The sequence below is a fragment of the Bos mutus genome, chromosome 17, assembly GCF_027580195.1.
Source record: "Bos mutus isolate GX-2022 chromosome 17, NWIPB_WYAK_1.1, whole genome shotgun sequence".
Taxonomy (NCBI): domain Eukaryota; kingdom Metazoa; phylum Chordata; class Mammalia; order Artiodactyla; family Bovidae; genus Bos; species Bos mutus.
In genome coordinates, this window is record NC_091633.1 from 19,633,517 (window position 1) to 19,656,760 (window position 23,244).

The 23,244-nt window shown below is 40.2% G+C and overlaps 1 protein-coding gene across 6 annotated transcripts; it reads right to left on the minus strand.

The window, feature by feature from the left end:
- Positions 1-229: 229 nt before the first annotated feature.
- Positions 230-22,485, minus strand: ZCCHC8 (zinc finger CCHC-type containing 8). Of its 6 annotated transcripts, none has more exons than XM_070386249.1 (14): positions 22,004-22,485; positions 20,731-20,771; positions 17,078-17,152; positions 15,047-15,152; positions 13,835-13,909; positions 11,542-11,645; positions 11,363-11,428; positions 10,740-10,800; positions 10,133-10,275; positions 9,081-9,223; positions 6,261-6,382; positions 4,481-4,567; positions 4,107-4,224; positions 230-2,293 (listed from the first exon to the last, which is right to left on the minus strand). In XM_070386249.1, exons 1-14 carry the CDS (start codon positions 22,202-22,204, stop codon positions 1,512-1,514), a joined length of 2,124 nt encoding a protein of 707 aa, XP_070242350.1. In that variant the 5' UTR covers positions 22,205-22,485; the 3' UTR covers positions 230-1,511. The 6 variants fall into 6 exon arrangements, with proteins under 6 accessions (XP_070242350.1, XP_070242352.1, XP_070242351.1 ...); XM_070386251.1 differs by having other exon boundaries at positions 20,731-20,768; positions 22,006-22,215; XM_070386250.1 differs by having other exon boundaries at positions 20,731-20,774; positions 22,006-22,215.
- Between the last annotated feature and the right edge of the window lie 759 nt (positions 22,486-23,244).

Below are 23,244 nucleotides of genomic sequence, written 5' to 3' on the forward strand. Positions count from 1 at the left end.
CATGTGAGATCTTAGTTCCCCAACCAGGGTTCAAACTTGTGTTCCCTGAAGTGGAAGCTAACCCGTGGACCGCCAGGGAAGTCCCAACAACCACTTCTTGAATGCTGACAAGTCCCCTTGACTTCTCCATGCTGCTGAAGTTTCCTCAGGTTATATACATAATGTGAAGAAGATGTTTACCTAACAGAAATGTTGAGTACGATAATGTATGTAAAAACACTATGTAAACTATGGTAAAAGATCAGTTTTATTATGGACTTTGACTCAGAGAAAAAAGCCAGAAGGATTAAACATTTTTATTCAATTTTTAGCATGTTCTATGAGGGCCTTGAAAATAATTTTTCCCTTTTCATATAATTTCCCTTCTCTTTACTGTTCATAGAACACTAAATTTGGATACTCAGGTTACCAAAATGAAAACTAAACCTGGAAGGGTTGTATTTTGCACCCTCTGCTGGCCTCTGAGGAGAATAACATTACCTAAGACTAATTCAAGATCATCTATATGTTTATTTTCATGGACTTGACTGTAAAGATGTCATGGCATTCCGCATAAAGACAAAAACATAGTTTCAGCTCTATATTATGTATCAGACAATTAAGCACAATATGTGTATGCCTACTTTTTGTTTGTAACAATTATCATTCAAATCTAGAAAATTATTTTTGTACAAAGGCTAGCTGCCCACCATTTATTTTTTCAAAATAATTACTTTAAAAGATTCTGCTGTTTCTATTGATATATTTAAGGCTGAAATCCACTGAAAATACCCAAACTTGTAATGTCTTAATTTCCTTTGCTACCACTAAGATTTGCAACCACATAATTTACTACCAAACTTACAAGGTTGTATATACTAATTTAACTGTGAGTCATTTTTTTATATTCAAAGTCTTAGATTATGTATATGAAAACTAATTTATTAAACCTTTGTACACAAAGATGAACATACCTGTATAGCAAGCTTATATGAAGAATGAAGTTACAAAAAAGTAAAAGTGTTATTAAAACGGATGCATGTAAATCATTTACAAAAATACCCCAAATGGTATAAAGCTGCTCATCCCTGATTTTTCTCATTTGGTTGTTAAGAGTTGAAATATGAATTTTAAATGGTTAGAATTTTTTCTTTTTAAAAAGTGATATATTAAACTTACGTACAGGATAATTAGCAAAATGTAGAAAGGGAAAACGATGTACAAAAGACAGATTAAAAACCATCACTCCTGACAGACATTCACAATCCAAAAATAGTATAAACCTTAACAAACTATCTCTAAACCGGCTCCTACTTACCTCCCCCCAAGTTTTTATCAATGAGAATAAAATATAGTAAACCAGCAAGCTCAGTCTTTCCGATCTTTAAAAGAGGCCTGACCTTAGACCACAATTAAGCCTTGGGTAGATTTTTTTTTTTCTTTCACATGGGAGGGGCCAATAGGAAAACAATTTAGTCCTAATTACCAGAACACAGTCATAATTAAATAGCACTGGGTGCTATGCCAAGCAGTCATTCAGAAGTCTTCTTGTTTTTTTGCTGGTTTCGGGGTGAATTCTTTAACAAGTTTCTTATCCTGAGGTACATTCCAGTAGATTCCGCCATGTTCTCGAATTCAAACGGCGTTATTCCGGTTGCAAACTTGCTCATGTCGGGGATAGCACTGTGGGCCTTCGTGGCTGCTGCAGGACTGCAGTCCGCATGAAGGAGCTGCTGGCTGCTCCCTCCATTCCTGACCTCACTGTTTGACTCGACCCTGCCGTGGTCATGAGCACCTTTAGGGTCTACCTGAGTGGACTCTTCCTTTTCCTTCTGGCCAAGCAAAGCAGTCTCAGAATCTGGGCTCAAGGCTTGTTCCTCTTCTGATTTCTTTGCAGCAGTGTCTAGTACCTCGGCCTCCCCTGGCACCTGCCTTTCGGGTGTTTTTCCCTCTGGGACAGGGAGGTCAGGTTCGTTTGGACAAGGTGAAGAGGCCACCGAATTCCCAGTTAAAGGTGTGTCTACAGGAATATCCGAATCACTGTTGACGCTCTCGGCCTGCTCCAGGGCCGCCCATATCTGCCTCTGCTGTTCTTCTAGTTCCTCCAGAGTCAGCGCGTCCTCGTCCATGGTCACGGATGCCGTTCTCATCCGGGGTGAGTCACTGGGAGTCAGCGGCGGGGTGCCCTTGGGGAGCGGAGGAGTGAAGATGGGTGGAGGGGTGCCCCGGGGGAGCGGAGGAGGCGTGCCAGGGGGCAGCGGGGGCTGAAACTGAAAAGCTTCGCTGCTTGGGGACCCATGAGGGACCTCGGCATCTGAAATGAGGATGTTGAGATACTGAGTTGTCATACAGCACTTGATTTTACTTTATTTATTATTTGAACTCAGGTGAACCCAGAGGATTGATGGCAAAATAAAAGGCTCAAGAGGGGAAAACTGGATCCTCAGATATCACATATGTAAGGTGTGCTCAACGGTATCTGACTCTTTGCAACCCCATGGACTGTAACCCACCAGGCTCTTCTGTCCATGGAATTCTCCAGGCAAGAACACTGGAGTGGGTTGCCATTTCCTTCTCCAGGGGATCTTCCCGATCCAGGAATCAAACCTGCATCTCCTGCATTGGCAGGTGGATTCTTTACCACTGAGACCCCTGGGAAGCATACGATCATCATTGCTTAATGGCCTCAATCCACCTGAAAAGAACATCTGCAGGGGGAGAGGTCAGGATCTCTGGTGCCAGGAACTCTAACCGAGAGTAACCTTTAACACAGTAGGAAATCTGGCTGGAAATGAGACTGCCTAGACTCTCAAGTGGGCAGAGGTGGAAGAAGCAGCGGAGGAGGTAACTGGAAACTCCCTGGCTTATTTCCCAGTTCTGTACCCCAGTCTAGATTGCTCAACCGAACTGTGGGTTCATGTGGTCAACTGGTCACTGGTCATCACTATCTGGGTGTCTCACAGACACAACAGATCTGACCTGTACAAAACAAGGAATCTTCTCCTAGAAATCAGATTCTTCCCCCGTTTGTTAACTCGTTCACTGGCACCACCAGTAGTATCTGGTTTAAGTCTCCAAAACCGAAACCTAGTCACCAGAGTCCTCCTCCTTTCCTTCAGCCCACACCCGGTCCTTAGCTCTCTGGGGTCCACCCCTTCCCACAGCCTGTCAGAGCTGCTACATTATTTTGGGACCACTACTGTTGGTCAGGAGTATCAGAGTCATTCCTGCCTCTCGACTCATCTTCCTTATACTCATCCAAACAGTTAGTCTTCCTAAAACACAAATCTGGTCCTATTAACCTTTCCATCTCATTAGAAACCCTTTAGTGCCTTGTCATGATCTAGAGGAAGAAGTTCAATCTCCTCTGTACCATATGAGGCTCTTACAACCAAAAACTTGCCTTTTTTGACTACGTCATTTCTTACAGCCGGGTCTGAACTCCAGCTATCACACTGTTGGTAGACAAACATGCTGTGATGCTTCATGCTTCTGTATTTGCATTTCTCACTGTCTCGAATGCCCTAACCCTGCTCATCTCACCCTGGTCACATCCCTCAGGACCATCACAACCCTGCTTGACCACAGGTTCCATGGTAAACCCAGAGGATTCAGAGAGCAAAAGACTAAGGGAGAACAGAGGGCAAGGTCTTTGTTCCCTTCCCTTGGCTTTCTGAAAGGATGGACTTTCCTCACGGTCTCTCTTTCCTGGGGGGAGACGGGATTTCGTGAATTTATATACTCAGGAAGAATAACTGAGAAAGCCTGCCTCAGTCCTGCCCTTCCTCCTCTTGGGTATGAGCTGCCAAAGGGGAGTATTTTCCACTGTGTGTCTCAAAGCCCTGCCCATCAGGAGGCCAGTCCAGATCCAGGGCCCTGGGACTGGGTGGAAAGGTCTGTCTAAGGAGCCCGGTTGGCGGGCCCATCCGGCTCTCACGCAAAGCTATAAGCCTTCCAAACTCAGCTCTGATCACCAATAGTGGAGGTGCTCTGATACCCAAGGATAAAAGGGAAGATTTACTCTTGAGTTACTGCTCATTAAGAGCTTCCTCTTTCTTAGGGAACTCATCAGCATACAAACTCGTCCTACTTTCTCAATGAAAGCAAAACCACGGGGTGGAACCTACCCGAGTCCAGTTCCATGTCGGCGGGTGAGGCTGCTGCGCTGTTTTCCTTCTTCTGCTTCTTTGGACTACTGGGGCTGGACCGAGACGAAGACCTTTTGCTGCTAGACTTCATGCTTGGCTAATGGAGAACCAAACCAAACACAAGTGAGTTGGGGGAGACAAAGAATTACACTCCATCCCTCCATTTAAACATGATACAGAGAACCAATCCAGGTAACTGGTGAATGTAGTTACCTTTTTCCTTTGGATTCATCAGAAAACATAGAGCGCTTTATATACAAAACAATAAAAGGCAACGAGATGCCTATGAGTTACAAAACCCCATGGATGAAAGCAAGACATTTTTCTAAACCACACTCTGAAAATCTGTTTACCGCTTGGAAGTTAGAAGTCAGGTAATTGGCAAACACGTCCTTCTGCTGACACGCCTGCATTGGTATTGACCCAAATATCCTCCATTCCTATCAATGAAAAGAGAAGGGAAAAAGAAGTGTGTATTTGGAAAATGTCATGCTCTGAAGTCTGCTTACAGTAGGTGAAGTGGAGATATCAAATTACATTCCTGCTTCATATGTGACTTTTCCTTTTTGCAGGGGGTGGGGGTTAAAAATAATAGTGCACTGAAAGGGAAAAAAAAACCAACTCGGCCTATCCAACAGTCAGGACAGAATACTAAAAGACTACTTGACAAAACCACTTGGGCCAAAAAGGTTCTGCCTACTATCAAGAAGTTACAGGCAGTGACGACAGCCTCTCAGCAGCGTGGCTGGTTCCCACCCGCCTCCTGATACTAACTAGTACTGCCCATAGACTGTTCTTGTCCCTTTCTCCTAACTTGCTCACTCATGCTGTTTTCCACCTTCTGTCTTCAAACTGAGTAGTTATCACTCCTTTCTCTCTTATTGCCAGTAACACATTTAACAGCGGCTCTCAACAGGAATCACTCTGGGCTCCTGTGAAACCAACAGACCCTAGGGACTAAGTTAAGTCTAAGGAGAGGGCATGCTCAGGAATGTGCACTTCTAATGCGTACCCCAAGGGGATTCTGATGTAGGCTGGGACTTGGACCCAACTTCCAGAGGCACCGATGGTTTGTACATGCAATTTAGCCAGCCCTTAACTAATTACACACATCTTCAGATCTGTTCACCAGACTCTAATTTAGACCTTTGGCTGCTTCTCTACTGCCCAGTCCCTAAGAATAGCTGGAATGAATTTTTTTTTAAGTCATTTACTTATTTGGCTGCACTGGGTCTTAGCTGCAGCATGTGGGATCTAGTTCCCTGAGCAGGGACTGAACCCAGGCCTCCTGTGTTGGGAGCTCAGAGGCGCTGCCACTGGACCATGAGGGAGTCCCTAGAACGCATTTTTACTAAAAATACCCCACCACCACCACCACCACCACAGTTAGTTGTTGAATCCTGAAACATAAGATAAAAGGTGCAAAAGATTAAGTATAGCAAACCTTTCTTGTATCGGAGAAATTTTACTTTGTGGGGGGAAAAGAAGGAAAAGTAGGAAAAAGTTACAGTACACATAGATTGATTAAAGGTAGAAAAATACTTCCCAAGCAATTCTGTAAAACTTACAATACTGCTTCAAACCACCCCATGTTGTTAAAAAAGAAATGATAATCTTTTAATTTTAGAACAGTTCCAGATTTACAGACTCTAATCATTCTATTTTAGTTCCTTAGGGCATAAAATCAGAAAAAACTGGGTTTTCTTTTTGACGAATTCAAGATTTCACTTAACATTCTAGTCAACACAAAAGAAATTAAAAAGTTAAACTCATAAGTAACACATTTAGTTGTCGCTGTTCAGTTGATAAATCATGTCCGACTCTTTGTGACCCCATGGACTGTAGCATGCCAGGCTCCTCTGTCTCCACTATCTCCCAGAGTTTGCCCAAATTCATGTCACATTTACTGTTTTTTTCTGGTCACACTGCATGGCTTATGGGAGCTTAGTTTCCCAACCCAGGATTGAGCTCCCACCCTCAGCACTGAAAGTGTAGAGTCCTAACCACTGGACAGCGAGGGAATTCTCAACTTTAACTTCTTTATGAGACAGTAATTGCTATATAAGGTAACATTTTGAACAATCTACACAAATACTTTTATATCCCAGAAGAATATAAAACCAATATACTTACATCTGGAATTCCTCTGGGAGTAGATATATTAAAACCTGGATAGTTTACCAATTTCGAGAGATCGTAAGTGACACTTTTATTTTGCTGTACTTCTCCAGCTTCTGTCTCTCCATCAGCACCATCTATTATGGATCATCAAAAAGGTGAATATTGCTAAGTGCCCATATAAACCCCTTTCTGGACCAAAAGCAGACCTGGAAAATGCTTATATTTATGGCCACAAAATTACTCTGAGAATGGCTTTCATTATAATTTGTCTGAACAAAGATTAGAATTTTTAAACAACATGGACATACCATTTTGACAAAAATATAAATATTGAAAAACTTGGAAAGTTTAGTTCTTCCATGAATTGCTTAAAAGTCTATCTTGCACTGATTTTATGATTTGCCTAATGCTCTATTCCAGTTCTTTTATTTAAGAGACACTTATATAATGGTTACTATATATGAAAAATGTTTTCTTCTCAGATAGTATTTTAAACAGTTTATAAGTATTCACTCACTTATTCTTCACAACAACCCTAAGAGGTACTTACTACTAAAACCACTTTACAGATGACAGCAATCCTTGAAGGATGGTTGAGAACTACTACATTCTTTTCGAACATTTATGTTGCTAATCCCATGTCTATATACCTAAGGTAACCAAATGGTTGATGAGAAGTTTCTCTTTATAGAAGTTTTCAGGATAATAAGCCAAGAAGTAATCAAAGAATCAGAATACAACCACTGTGCCATCCTCAATAACTAGATATTGGCAACGTTCACTGATGACTGATTTTACCAACAATTCACAGCAAACAGGGACAGAGAAACATACTGAAAGAAACCATGGGGATGATCAGCAAAACCTCAAAAAACCCAGAAGGACAAAACTCAGAGCTTTGTTAAAAACAAGAAAGGAATTTACAGATTAAAAGACATTTAAGAGACTCTCAATTATCTACACTCATGTGTCCAAAGAATCCCTAGGTGAGAAATTTAAGAAGAGACCGGTGGGGGGACTTCTCTGGTGGTCCAGTGGCTAAGATGCTGCATTTTCAATGCAGGGGACCCAGGTTCCATTCTTGGTCAGGGAACTAGATCCCACATGCCACAAGGAAGATCAAAGACCCTGTGTGCTGCAGCTAAGACTAGGTGCAGCCAGATAAATTCTGTCTTTTTTAAAGAGAGGACAGCAGACTTGCAAGCACCTACAGAAAGTGGCATGAGTAATGATAATTTGAATGTCAGCATGACTTGGGGACATAAAATATTAAAAGGACTGTGCTAAATATACTCTTTTTGGTACTACGTGAGAAGGGGGGCTTGGTAAATGTTTTGTTTTTATTTTAATGACCTAAGTAATATCTAGAAACACTTTCTTTTCTAATTTAGAGCATTAGAGATAATACTAAAATCTTAAGAGCAATCCTGTTTTCCTTCTCAGGGATAACCACTGTTGATTTGCTGTATATTGGTTACGACTTTTAAAAACTTATTTACTATCTACCAGGTGTCAGGCACTGTGCTACACGATAGACAGACATACATGAACTGTGACAGGGCATGAAGGAAACAAACAGGGTGCAGTGAGAGAGACTGGCAGGACACGCAGGTGAACGCAGGAGACAGACGTTTAAATAAGCTGGTCAGGGGAGGCCTCTGCGAGTCTAAACCCTAAAATCTAGACGGTTCTTTTCAAAATATCTTCTACAAACATAACTCCTCATAGAAAATATACAGCATGGCTTCATCCATGTGGGATTTTTGTTTTTTAAGATCAACAGCAGTGGGAGCGGCAGCAGGAGTAGCAGTGTTAGCGCTCAGTCGTGTCTGACTCTTTGCGACCCCACGGACTGTAGCCTGCCACGCTGCTCTGTCCCTGGGATTCTCCAGGTAAGAACAGTAGAGTGGGTTGCCATTCCTTTCTCTAGGGGATCTTTCCAAGACAGGGATCAAAGCCAGGTCTCTCTCATTGAAGGCAGATTTTTTACCATCTGAGCCACCAGGAAGATCAACAGTATCATAACAAACAAGCATTCCAGAAATTTATCTTTTAAACTCAGTATTGCATAAGAATCTTGCCATGGGAGCTCCATGGATTTACTCCATTTATTACATACATTCTACAAGGATTCTATCCCCTATTTCTACCACGGTTTACTTAGCCATTCTCCCTTACGGCCTTAATGTTGTCTTAAAAAATATATTCTTAAAATTAATTTATTTTGGCTGTGCTGGGTCTTAGTTGTGGCATGTGGGATCTAGCTCCCCAACCAGGGCTTGAACTGGAGTCCCCTGCATTGGGAGCACAGAGTCTTAGCCACTGGACCACCAGGGAAGATCCCTTAATGTTGTTTTTTATTTTTCACTATCATATTCAATGCTAAAAAGTATCTTCATATACATACATTTCCTTGGGCACATGTGTGAATATTTTTATTTTTTTATGAATATTTTTCTAGATTCCTAAGAGAAGTTTTAGATTATATTAATAAGACGGTTTATTTATTGTAACTTTTATAGATCTCCTGGCAGAGATGGGTCATATTTCTGTTACTATTACTGACAAAGGCAAGAGTTTATGAGGTCTAGCTGGAGAGCTAATACCTTGCTAGGTAGTCACTGAGCAAGTCCAGATAATTATTTGGTAACTCTCAATGAAGTTTTAGTTCCTTCCTTGTAAAACAAAAGAAAATCATGATATTTTTTAGTTAACTCAGTAGACATTAAATAAGACAGCCATTCCCATTCTATTTTATTGTTATTCTTTAATTAAAAAAAAACAGAAAGGACAGAACCCTTAAGTTGACTTATCTAACTGAACATACTATACCTTTCCCATCATAGAGCGCAAGCCCTGAGTTCTCCAGTTCGGCCTCTTTGAGCCACCCTGGCGGGTATCCTAGCTGGCGCATTCGATATATAAAAGGTGGAAGACTCTTGTCCGTCACACCCAGTGCATCCTGGAGTTCCTCACTGAGTAAAAATAAAAGAGGAGGAAAAAAATACTGTATTCTCGCTTGGATGAAGATACATACTCTTCTAGTATTTCAAACACGTCCATGTCCTTAGAGCACAGACTTGTGGACACGGCAGGGGTGGGGAAGAGGAGGACGGGGCAAACAGAGAGGGCAGCATGGAAACATACACATCACCATATGCAAAACACACCGACAACGCGAATTTGCTGCATGACTCGGGGAACTCAAACGGGGGCTCTGTAACAACCTAGAGGGTGGTATGGAGTGGGAGGTGGAAGGGAGGTTCAGGAGAAAGGGGACACATGTTCACTTAGGGCTGGTTCATGTTGATGTATGGCAGAAAACAACACAATATTGTAAAGCAACTATCCTTCAATTAAAAATAAATTAAAAAAAAAAACCAAACCACTTCCATGTCTCATACTACACAGCATGTGGTACAGCAGCGCCTCTCGATCACAGTACAGTCAAGTCCCCTACATACGAACCTTCGAGTTGCCTCTGTATGCCAGCTGTTGTAGTGTTAACTACTGTCCTTTTGAAGGTACTGTACTATAAGATTAAAATTGTTTATTTTTTGTTAGTTTTTTAATGTATTATTTGTGTGAAAAATATTAGAAACCTATTAAGCTATATACACTCAATTGTGTTAGTTGGGATACCTAGGCTAACTTTGTTGGACTAATGAATGAACAAACTGGACTTACGAACGTGCTTCTGGAAAAGAACTCCTTTATATGTAGGGGACTTACTGTAGATATTTTTTGGATTAACTGATGTACCTTTTATATAGAGACTTGTGGGAGAACACTTGTTTCCTGATTATTACCCTGAAGATACACAGAACTTGTTCCAAATGGTGGGGACACAGAAACGACATTCTAAGGTAACATGACACAGGTACCTAATAACTCCTGGCTTAAATCTTCCAAATCTCTCTTCTACTTCTTCTGCGTGGTATCGCTGCTGAAAATTCTGATTGTTTGTCTCACCACAGGCATCCATATACTCTTTTCTCTTTTCGCTTATTCGAGCAGCATTTCGAGGCTAAATCGTAATGTGTTTGGAAAGAATGGTATCAAGCAGTGTAGAAATAGTTCAGAAATTAAATAAACATAAGCACTTTCCCTAGGTCAAGCACACAGATTATTTCAGTTTTAATGCATAAGGAGCAAGTATAAAAGAGACTGGATAGTTTAGAAAAATAAGCAAGGAAGAGAGGCAGTCCTTCAATTTATTACCTTGGTACTATCACAAAGTTTTTAAAATAAATTGTCTAAACATGAATTCTCATCATGTTTTATTCATCTCAAATAGAGACCACTGTAATAAATTATTATTTTTTAAAATAATGTCTTAAAACTTATGGACAAATTTGGAAAGATTTAAAAATTAAGAACTATAGGAAAGTAAAACAGGAAGTTTCTTTATATCGCACAATGCTATAGATGCATTGAAAATATTAGAAAGCTCTGGTTCAAAGATTTTTTTTTTATATGAGAAAAATTTACCATTGGGCAATCTTTCATTTGATGCTCTTCAGAACCACAATTGAAACAGTGAGGCTTTGGCCTATTTGGTCAAAAAACAAAGATTTTCACAATGTAAATAGAAATATCAAAGCAAATCAATAAAATTCTGTGTGACAGCAACGTGTATCAGAACAAGAAAGCACGCAGATCACCAATTACTAATATCTGCAGAAATGACCTCACTTTCACCACCTGTCCTAATGAGTTACACAAATATTACTTTTGATCAAGTCTTTTAACCAAGAGCCCTTATGTTCCCGACTGATCTGTTACCTCTGAATTTTGTCAGTGGCTGATAACAGAAGGATTTGAGGCAAACAGATTATCATATTTTCGGAAATTTGGAAAGGGGTAGATGGTTGTAAGACAGCAATCAAAGACAGCAGTAATTATTCCTTTCCACCCACCCAGGCACATCAGGCCTGAACCAATGAGTTGCAATATGACTGACTTAGAGATTTACTCTATGTCTATGTACTGAAATTCTGGTTTAATCTGTTTATTTATAGTAAGCCGGTAATATTAACTTTTCAAGCTATAAGAGTTTATGGTTTTGGTTAATAAAGAAGAAGAAGAAAACAAAAGCAACTCCCCACACAAACCTTTTTGCCTTTACTTGTATTTCTTGCCCTTCTAGAGAAACAATGTGGCTGAAGACTTGCTGGTACCTTTAGTGAGTTTTATTAAGGAATAGTTATCATAGTCTGCACAATTTGGTTTTTTTTTAAAGGTGAACTTAATGGCAAGATGCATAAAGATCTTCATTCACTATGTAGGATACTTGGGTATTTCCCATCCTTCCGTAAGCTGAGGGTTTTCATTTAGTAGCGGTTGCCCCAATTTATCAAGGCAAAAATTAGTAAAATACAGGACACTTCCTACAACCTGCAGAAAACAAGTCAAAAAATATTGCTATTTAAGCAGAAAAAAAAAAAGATGACATTAGATACTGTAAGACTATGATTAATTGTTTTACCAACTTATTTCTGGATGATGAAATTACTAGAAATAATAATCAACTCCTTAGTGAAGGAGTCACATCCTGATGTGTCAGTAAAATCTCCATCACTGAATTCCCTCAGGGTGTCTAGACCATGGAGTTTTTCCTGTTGGATCGCTACTGTCAGGGGCACTCCCTCCAGACTTAAAGAGCAAAAATTTGTCAACAATTCTTCTATTTCCCATTTCTTTGCTTCCTTTTGTAGCAAGATCCTCTGAAAGCTGTCTTTATTTCTATATTCATTGTTTCCATTTCCTTGTCTCCCAATAGGAGAAAAATTCCATACAAATTTAGAAAAATTTCATACAGAAAAGTTGGAACACCATGAGCCCTCATCTAGATTCAACAATGGTTAACTGACATTTCTGTGTGCACATCGCTCTCTCCACACAAAAACATACTTTTTACTGAGCCATTTTAAAAAAGTAAGTTGCCACCACTCTCACCTTAGTCTAAGCTATTATTTGCTCCTGCTGGAGACTAACAACTTCCTACCCAAGTTCCATCTTCCACATATAACCAGCTACAACACTGCACCATTCACAACATGGCACCCCTAAATACTTCAGTATGAGCCTCCTAAGAATAAGAACATTCTCCTACGAATCATGATACCACCATCACACTTGAGAAAACTAATAACACTTTATATCATCTATATCCTGTCTGTGCTGGGAGGATGAAGAGCCCACAGATCTTACTGAGAAGATTTACAAGACATGGACACAACTCTGCATATGTGATAAAGGCTAATATCTGCAAAGGTATCATGTGAGATCACCCTATAGAGTGCCAAGTGGCAAGACTAGGACCAGTTAGTATAAGAAGCACATTTCAGCTCAACTTTTAGAAAGTGCAAATTTCTATCAGAGATGTGCAAAATGAAGAAGTATGTCTCTCTCTTTTTTTTTTTTTAAGTGAATTCCACGTTACTGAGAAGAGTCAAAAAAAAAAAAAAAAAGACCAGGATGCTAGCTATCAGGGCGCTTTAAAGAAAGATCCCTGACCTTGAACTAGATAACTTCATCTCCCTTCTAAACAATAAGGTTCTGGGATTTAAGGTGGCGCCTGCCTAGGATGTTGCACACTTATTAGTCTAAACTGTGATATGTCAATGGCACACAATACTCCATGAACATGAAAACTGGTCTTCCTTTAACGGAATCCAGGATTACATCATCTTCTTTAAAAACTTTTAAGTTGCAAAATCACACATGACACTGCACTGACACTTCTGAATTTTGCACAGGTATCAAAAGGCCTGCATACAGGCTCATCTCTGTTAAAAATCTTCTGTTTTTTCACTCACTATATGAGTCTTTCAAATATTTAACATTTCCAAGCTGTCACTTGTTATACTAGTTATTTATCCCTCTCAGATTCACCCATCTATAAGTTCCACAAGCATGCTTTCTATATTTTCATCCAAGTTCTTGAAAATGATGAATGGGGCGAGGATGATGAACAGGTGGAGTAAAGAGAACTTTTAGGGCAGTGAAACTACTCCATACGAAGGTCTAATGGTAGATGCGTATTACTGTACAAATCCATAGACACAGAGCACCAAAGTGACCCTTAACATAAACCATGGACTCTGGGTGGTAACGATGTGTCACTGTAGATTTATCAATTGTAACAAATGTACCATCTGGTGGGAGATGTTGATAGAGGGGGAGGTTATAAATGTGTGGGGGCAGGGGATGCATGGCAAATCCCGGTATGTTTCACTCAATTTCTCTGTGAACTTGAGAAAAATATAAAATCTATTAGAAACTGCTCTAAAAAATATAAAATCTATTTAAAAAAAAAAAGAAAGGAGAATTAACAGAGAGGATAGTCAGGAGAAAAAGTCCTCTGCGGTGTATCCATTGTACCCCTAGGTCACAATGAAATAGTTCTTAAAAAGCAAACTATAATATTAGAAGGCTGAAGCCTACACTGTTGTTTACAACAAATTTAATGAAAGAATGTGTGATCATTAGATGACACATCAGTTTACCATCTAAATGCTACCCAATGGACAGAGGATAGGAAATGTATCTGCAGAATTCAAAACTGAAGCGTCCAAACTTACACTAAAAGCTTCCTTATTATTAACGGCACTGGATTCTTCTACTTTATGGTCCTCTTCTAGCATAACACTGGATGGCTAACACAAAGAAAAACACAAGTTACAAAAGCTAAACAATTCTTAACAACTTTAAATTTCATAATTGAATCTGAATACATTCACTTTATTTTCTAACACATACCATTAAGGTATATAAAAGTTTGAATTCATTGCTGTGATAATTAGGGTGAGTGAGAAGTTAAGCTAGGTAGGAAAGTTTATGAAAGCTACTTCTCAAGTGGGAAAGTAAAAAAAGATATAAAAGATAGTATCTTCTGAAGCATTAGCTTACACTAAGGCTTTATGTTAGTAAATATTAATTATGGAACTTTCAACATTTAAACTGACAAGACAGGCTTTATCTTCAAATCAGATAATCAAAAATTTAAAAATATAAACTTGATATTGCTGGTCAACACTGATACTCAAGGCACAAAATTCTGAAGTTTCTTGAATCAAAAATTAAATAACATCCACTACGGTTTTTATTGTTAAATGTATTGTTCCTTGAATCTTTAAAAAAATTATATATAATAAATGAAAACTAAAGGTGACAAAAATTTAGTAAATCAGAATACTCCATTCTCCAACCTCTGAGGATAAACAGCTAAAGATCCTTATTTGAGAGCCTTTACTTACCTTAACTTATAAGTAAAAAAAAAAAAAAGCCCAGAAATCATAATCCTGATTCTCTTGAGATAAATTTATGCCCTAATAGTCACACAGTGGAATCTCTCAGATTTCTTTGGGCATGCTACTGATTTTTAAAACAAGTAGAGGGGGGAAAAGGATGATATATGAACTTCTTCATTTTAGGAAAAAAAACAAACAAGAAAATCCATTTTTTATAGTCCCCACAAAAAGAGATGTTTTTCCCTGACCTAAAATTAATTTTCTGTCCCAAACCATGTGTCCAAGTTAGGGAATGATGCACGGGGAAAGGCTTTGAGTGTAGCCAGGTGTGAATATTACTCCCTAAGAAAAGCAATCACAATCCCAAAGAAAGCCCCATGGCTGCATTGGTCAGACTGTGGAGAAGGAAGCCAGGTTGCAGGATAGAAGGTGAACAGACAATCTCAACAACCATTTTGGTTTTGAGTCAAGAGGATCCCCGGAGCCACCTAATAATTGGCAGTAAAACGCAAAACCTACTAAAGTCTCTTAAGTTTGAAATACCTGGGGCAAAAGATTAAAGGAAGTCTTTTCCACATCATTTTTCTGCTGTTCCTCAAATCTTTTTACTAAATTTGATACAAATTCCTCTATTTCTTGATGATATTGCCTGCATAAGAGGACAAAATGGTCAGAACCCACACAAACACTGACTTGACTGAAGTCATGCATTTTTAGAAGATGGCATGTGTAAATACTGTTATTTTGTTTTTCAGAGTTTATATCAAATCACTGACTCTATGTAACAGTCTAATCTATTCTTTAGAGAAAAAAAAAACAAAACCCATTTTTGCCAAGTTAACAAAATGATGATGATAATCTAACATAGTGCCTAGCATGTAACAGCTGGCAGATACTTACACAAAGACTACATAGATTTATAAATTTTACGAACTTAATTTGTAAATATATAACACATGGAAATGGTTCAAAATTCAAAAGAAGTAAAAGAGTCAGTTACGTAACAAAAAGCCCCCTTCCTACCCTGTCTCACAGCAACTTATTTCTGCAACACACACACAATCAATGCATTCAGCTCTTCCACAGCCTCTTCCTACAGACTCTGCACACACAAGGCAACACCTATGTAAATATGACACTGGAGGGAAAAAAAAAAGACCAAAATGCAATGCAAGTAAAATGACCGAGGTCTATGCTCTCCAGCTTTCCAGGTCAAGAACCATGTTCATCAAATACTCTTCAGTACTCAGTTCAGAAGGGGCCAAAAGAGCCAAATTCCTCTTCGTGGACTTGATGATTTGTCAGGTCTCTTTAGCTCTGACATTCTAAGATTTCTGCAGGCACAACCCCAGGTGAGTGGTGCAGACATTAATATTGTCAGGAGGGACTTCCCTGGGGGTTCTTTGGTTGAGACTCAGCGCTCTCAATGCAGGGGGTGCACGTTCGATCCCTGTTCGGGGAACTGAGATCCTACATGCTGTGCAGCGTGGCCAAAATATATACTTTTTTTTATTAAAAAAAAAAAAAAAAAGGTCTGCCAGGAGCTTGAGTTAGAGGCTGACTCTGATGGTGACAGTAGCCCTGGAGTCCCACGTGCCCAGCAGCATGCCACCGGCTGTACCACCCCACACAGCCTCAGGTTCCACTTCTGTGAGATAAAGTAGCCAATGGATCTGCCATGCAGGTAACACCTAAGTATGCTCCCTTTACCTTGCACAGTGTCTAAGATAACAACATGTGATGCGTGAGGAGGCAAGCAACCATCTGAAATGTCTATGACCATGCTTCAAGCAAGGCATGGGTCAAGGCCTCAAACCATTTCAGAACATTCTAGCAAGCATCGTAGGAAAGCACTGAGTCATCCTAGACCCAAGAATACTGAAAACTAGCAAAGGTCTAGTTTTGATAGTCAAAAAAAAAAAAAAAAAAAAATCACATGGTAAGTTTTCACCATAATCAACAGGGAAAACTCAGCTCCCTGATTTTGGTAGCGAAATGGTGGTAGCAGTGACTTTTATTAGCGGCTGTCTATTGGGCTATTGGGGCTTCCCTGGTGACTCAGTGGTAAAGAATCCACCTGCTAATGCAGGAGCTGCAGGAGAGGCAGGTTCAATCCCTGGGTAGGAAGATCCCCTGGAGAAGGAAATGGCCACCCACTCCAGTATTCTTGCCTGGGAAACCCCATGGACTGAGGAACGTAGTGGGCTATAGTCAATGGGGTTGCAGAGTCAGACACCATTTAGTAACTGAACAACAACAACACTGGGCTCTTACAGGTGCTCATTCAGTTCCCTAAAAGGTGGTTACTACTAGTGTCCTGTTTCCCAGTAAGGAAACTGATATGCAGAGAGGGTCAGTGACCTCTCCAGGTTCACATATGTAGAAAGCAGAGTTCAAATTCAGGTTTATACGACTGCAAAAATAAGAGCCAAAATCTGGCTCTTATCATGATTCCATAAATTTTAAGTAAAAGAATACAGATGGTATAAATACAGATGAAAACAGCATATTTATACAAATACTGTATCATAAACACATTAGCTCGTAATATTTAGGAAAGAAAAAATTACTTACTTTGAAATAACATTGTTCATAAATAGAATCTGTAATAAAGGTCCATCTAACTTAGTATTGTTCACCAATATTCCACTAAAACAAAAGTTAAAACATATTCTTAGAAGACATTAAAGTAAAACTTGCATATGTATATATAAACACTGAACCTTTATCATTTCTACGTACCAAAGATCATATAATATTTTATGAATAAGATCAAGAACCACCAGGAACTCCGGTTTTCACCAATTTTACATACTTGAACAATTTTATAAAGATTATCTTTTACTTTACATATGTATTTTAAATATTTCATAAAAAATTAAAAGCTGCAGTTCAGTTTTCAACCAAAAAGTTTCTTTACCTAATGGCTGTTTGTTTATAAACTGAGGAGAAGGAGGAACTGAGTAAACCAGCAGGTTACAAAGAATATAGTTCTGAAAGAATCAGAATAAATTTGGCTTGGAAATATATAGGAAATGGAAACACTTTATAAATAAATGGGTAGACTCTTTTTGGAGGGCAGAGCACACTGCACTAAACATCTCAGATCCAAATTTTAAAGTAATGATGTAAAATTACACTATTCCTGGATGTGACTTTCAAAAACTGGAAAAAATAGAACTAGACTGCAGCCTTGAAACCTGCTATATATTCCTTCAGTAACCTGGGAGCAGCTGTATCTGATTTCTCCACACCTTCTTCAAATCCTTGTACCTGTACAGCATGTGAAATCAATCAATCTGTATGTGGAACTGCTCACATCAAGTAGAGAAATAAAATTAAAATATGAAGACATCCAGACACTTGTTTCAATTTGCACAAACGTCAGTTTAAAAAAAAAAATACATTGTGGGCTTCCCTGGTGGCTCAGTGGTAAAGAATCCGCCTGCTAATGCAGGAGGCACGGGTTCGATCCCTGGTCCAGGAAGATCCTACATGCCATAGAGCAACTAATCCCATGCACCACAACTGTTGAGCCTGTGCTCTACAGCCCAGGAACTGCAACTACTGAGCCCCTGTGCCACAACTACTGAAGGCCAAGTGCCCTAGAACCCGTGCTCCACAAGAGAAGCTGTCGCAATGAGAAGCCTGCACAGCACAACTAGAGTAGCCCACACAGCAACAAAGACCCAGCACAGCCAAAAATAAAGAAAGAAATAAAACTATCCAGCAGAACAAAACACCATGTTTTTAAAAACCACATGCAATTGTGTGACTCTTGATTGGAGCTCAGTTTGAGCAATCAGCGATAAAGACATTCAGTTGGGGAAATCTGAATATGGTTGAGAATATTATTAAGGAAATCATGCCAGTTATTAAGTGTGATAATGGTGTTGTTGTAGTATATGAAAGTTTTTAGAAAAAAGAATACATGCTGAAATATTTGGGGTAAAATATGTATATGGAATTAGAAGAAGGTGATATGTCAAAATATTGTTAAATCTAAGTGATAAAAACATGAGTATTAATTATACTATTCTTTCTACTTTCTGTACATTTAAAATTTTCATCATATAAAGAAGAAACAACAACAAAAACCAACTCACAATGTTTACTGGCTAAAAGAAAGAGGCACTTTGATATGCAAGTTCCAAAAATAAGGGGTAAATCAAGACAAATGGGGTACAAATTTTATCTAAATTTTTTTCTTCCTTGGTTTTCTGTAGAAAGTTCTGTCAGTCTCACAATGTGGAGAACCCTAATTCTAAATAAATAAATAAATATATAGATTACTCCTTTTTCAGGATACTAATGCTTCCTTCTCATGAATTGGCAAAGCCTATAATGCTCTAATCGTTTGAACTCAGGTGATTGTAACCCACTTATAAATATTTAATGTTCAAATGATCGACTCTATTACAAAGCATGCACCTGTCTAAATAAAATATCTCTACATATATAAAAATTATGATTTTTTTTTTTAGGAATCCTGTTCACATCCAATACATTTACTACCTAACTACAAACAACTGTAGATCCACAGAGTGTGCTCACGTAGATAGGAAGGAAGGTAGGGCATAGAGAAATTATTCTTTAGACATATTCTGAAATATGTTTAATTCTAAAATTTTAGTCACCAATGTAGCAGGTTACTTCAGCTGGTACAGGGACAAAAAATTCCATGTTAAACTGCATCATGGCACCCCAAAGTCTGAAAGCCTTAATATACCACTCTGTGTAATAAATCTGTTTCAACAAATATTTTAGATTTAGTGACTACTAAATAAATGCACACTAAGAAATATTGGGGCCTTCCTGGTGGCACCATGGTAAAGAATCCACCTACCAATGCAGGAGACATGGTTCGCTCGCTCGTTCGGGAAGATCACACTTGCTGTGGAGCAACTAAGCCTGTGCGATACAACTATTCAGCCTGTACCCTAGAGTCCGAGAACTGTAACTACTGAGCCCAACTGCCACAGCTACTGCAGCCTGAGCCCTAGAGGCTATGCTCTGCAAGAGAAGCCACGGCAACGAGAAGCCTGCGCACTGCAACTAGAGAGTAGTCCCTTCTCACTGCAACTAGGGAGAAGGCAATGGCACCCCACTCCAGTACTCTTGCCTGGAAAATCCCATGGGCGGAGGAGCCTGGTGGGCTGCAGTCCATGGGGTCGCTAAGAGTTGGACATGACTGAGCGACTTCACTTTCGCTTTTCACTTTCATGCATTGGAGAAGGAAATGGCAACCCACTCCAGTGTTCTTGCCTGGAGAATCCCAGGGACCAGGGAGCCTGGTAGGCTGCGGTCTATGGGGTTGCACAGAGTGGGACATGACTGAAGTGACTTAGCAGCAGCAGCTGCTGCAACTACAGCAAAGCTTGTGCAGCAATGAAGATCCAGCATAGCCAACAAACAAAATTACATAAAAAAGGAAATATCAACATGTGATTATCTATTAAAATTAGATGCCTGAAAGCAAATTTACTCACTGTACTTTTTTCAAAAGCAACTCCTTTCTCTTCTTCTAAAATTTATCTTGCATTGTTTCTACTTACAGACACATTTTAATTGTGTAAATAAATCTTCAGCTATATCAATACCGTAATTTGAATTCTGCTGCTGCTGCGAAGTCGCTTCTGTAGTGTCCAACTCTTTGCGACCCCATAGATGGCCTCCCACCAGGCTCCCCCCGTCCCTGGGATTCTCCAGGCAAGAACACTGGGGTGGGTTGCCATTGCCTTCTCCAATGCATGAAAGTAAAGTCGCTCAGTCGTGTCCCAACTCTTAGCGACCCCATGGACTGCAGCCTACCAGGCTCCTCCGTCCATGGGATTTTCCAGACAAGAGTACTGGAATGGGGTGCCACTCCCTTCTCCAAATTTGAATTCTAACTTCCCAGAAATGTTCATTGAATAGAAACAACGTGAACAGGTTGATAACTTGCCTGAAGATAACTTGTTCTGAAGATTAAGTAAAAAATTTCTGGTTTGTGTTTCACACGTATTTTCACCCAGTCAGTTTCAAAGTTTAACGCAGTTATGAGAATTCAAATTTTACCCTCACAAATTAAAGGATCATTACTCTGATTTCTTCAGAGTACATGGAACAAATAGAAGCAATACAGAAATCCCAAATACTTTTTAAAACAAAAACAAAAACCTGTGATTAAATATTAATATCAGGACAAAATAAAAAGTACATTACAGTGCAATTTCAAGATCTCATACCTTGGTCGAGTCAAAATATTCAATTTTCTTTTAAGTTCTTGATGTTATTACTTGTTAAGGACTATAGCCCTCATTAAACAGAAATAAGATCATAAAATTCAACTACTAACCTCACTTTTGATGTCAATGTTATAAACGTATGTTACAAAAGTTAAAAGACAAATGTTTTGAGGATGACACACTTATTGACCTTTTCTGTTGCAGGACTAGTATCTGGATCTAAAAAACTAAAATACATACCCTTCCAACATGGTATTTCTAAGACGGGGGTCATGTAATTCAAAATAGACTAACAGACTGAAACCAAAAATGCTATTCGGTCAACGGTGCACCGTCAGAAGTTAAACAGCCACTTAAAAAGACGTTCCAGGTCAAAAGCATCATGATAACTCAACAAGGTAAATGCAGCATAACAAACTGTTAAGAACTGAAAAATCTAGGATGGAATCTACGAATGTTCACTGCCAAATCCTTTCAACTTTACTGTCTTCAGAAATTTTCCACAATAAAATGTCCAGGAAAAAGGCATTATGAAAAAAAATGGCTTCGAAAACCTTACACTAGAAAAAAGTTCCTGAACCAAAATTGTAAGCTAAGTAAAAATAAACAAAAAATTTTAAAATAAGTTAAACCCCACCCGCAAACACCTTCTAAGAATGTATTAACATATTAACACATTTTGCTAGAAAGGCTGTGGACATGTAACTAAAGTCAAACGGAAACTTAAATGCACATTCCACACGGAAGCTGTTTCAAAGTGGAAGAACTTTCAAATGAATCCCCAGTGGTCATCAGCAATGAACCATTTCTCTGTGCATGCCTCGACTCCTTAGGAACCCCAACTCCACAGAATAGGGCCACTAACTTTGGCCCCGCCTTAAAGACACAGGCGCCCAGGTCAAAGTAGCCGGTATCTCCTAATACACCACATAGCGTGACTGCATCAACTTTACATTGGTTCCAAAAAAGGAGACCGGATAATGACTCAAAAGACGGGAACAGACGTGGTAAACAGTCTGCAACTGAACAGTTGAAAGAGTCCGGAACAACGCTAAAATCCCGCCCCAGACTCGCGGACGGGAGAAACGAATGAGGTCCAGGAGACGAATCCCACAAGGGGAGAGGTCTGCGCCGAGGCCTCGAGGACAGCTTACGCAACCCGAACCCTAGATTCTCAGGCTGAATTCTGGCCCTTGTGGAATTTCCGCCCGCGCCCTCCGGGCACGGGCCCCACCACACGGCCTGATGACAGGGCCCAGCGAGCGGGAAGGATATTCTCGGCGCGGAGCTGCTCGATGGTTTCCTCACACTGCCGAAGCCGTTCCCGCAGCTCCACGTCGCCAATCCCATTCTCGTCCTCCTCGTCGCCGTCGTCGTCCTTGAAGCGGGTATGAACGGGCTTCGGAGTCGACTCCTCTGGGTGGTCAAACGCCTCGAACAGCTCTAAGTCGCCAAAATCCACCTCCGCCGCCATTTTGGGCTGTGGGAAAGATACGAGAAGAGGCGGAGCTGGCCACCAGGCCGGAGGCGAAGGTTTTGTTGGGCGGAACCGCTCTCTATGGCCCGCACCGCGCTAAGCCACTCGAGCAGCGTTTCCTCCAAACGTAGGCCGCCGAAGTTGCACAAGGGGCGGACCAGTCCTGTGAGACTACAACTCCCAGAATGCAGTGGCGTCTCTTCTACCCACTTCCGAGATTGCTTGAGACCATGGCATTCTGGGATATGTGGTTTCTAGGCGACTGTTAACTCATTGTTTGCATTGCATACTGGGATTGGTTGGCTTTAACGTGAAGAAAGCCGAACCAGTTCAGAAAGTGTTACAATGCGAGTTGTTCCCGTTTTGCCTCAAAAGCAGGAAAAAAAAAAAAATCAGAGCACGATGCATGGCTTGACACAGATTCTGGTGTTCGTGCCAAACAGCAATAAAGAACTCCAGTTTTGCCACAGACTACCTTTTTTGTTCTTGGAGAAGGTACTTCAGTTGATTGGACTTGTTTCACTTTTTCATAAAAAGCTAGCTTGATTTTAGATTATTTTAGATTTGTCGCTAGAAGCTTTTGGTGGTATCTCTCCTTCAATCAACCCACTCCAGTACGCTTGCCTGGAAAATCCCATGGACGGAGGAGCCTGGTAGACTGCAGTCCATGGGGTCGCTAAGAGTCGGACACAACTGAGCGGCTTCACTTTCGCTTTTCACTTTCATGCATTGGAGAAGGAAATGGCAACCCACTCCAGTGTTATTGCCTGGAGAATTCCAGGGACGGGGGCGCCTGGTGGGCTGCCGTCTATGGGGTCGCACAGAGTTGGACACGACAGAAGCGACTTTGCAGCAGCAGCAGCAGCACTCATTCATTCAACATTTATTTACCGAGTTCCGTGTGCCAGGCACTGTTCTAGGAGCTGAGGATGCAAGAGGGAGCGAAATAGAGACGGCCCTGCTTTCATAGAGGGTGCAGTCTAGCAAAAGAAACAAAAGTGAAAGTCGCCAAGTAGTGTCCAACTTTGGGACCCCAC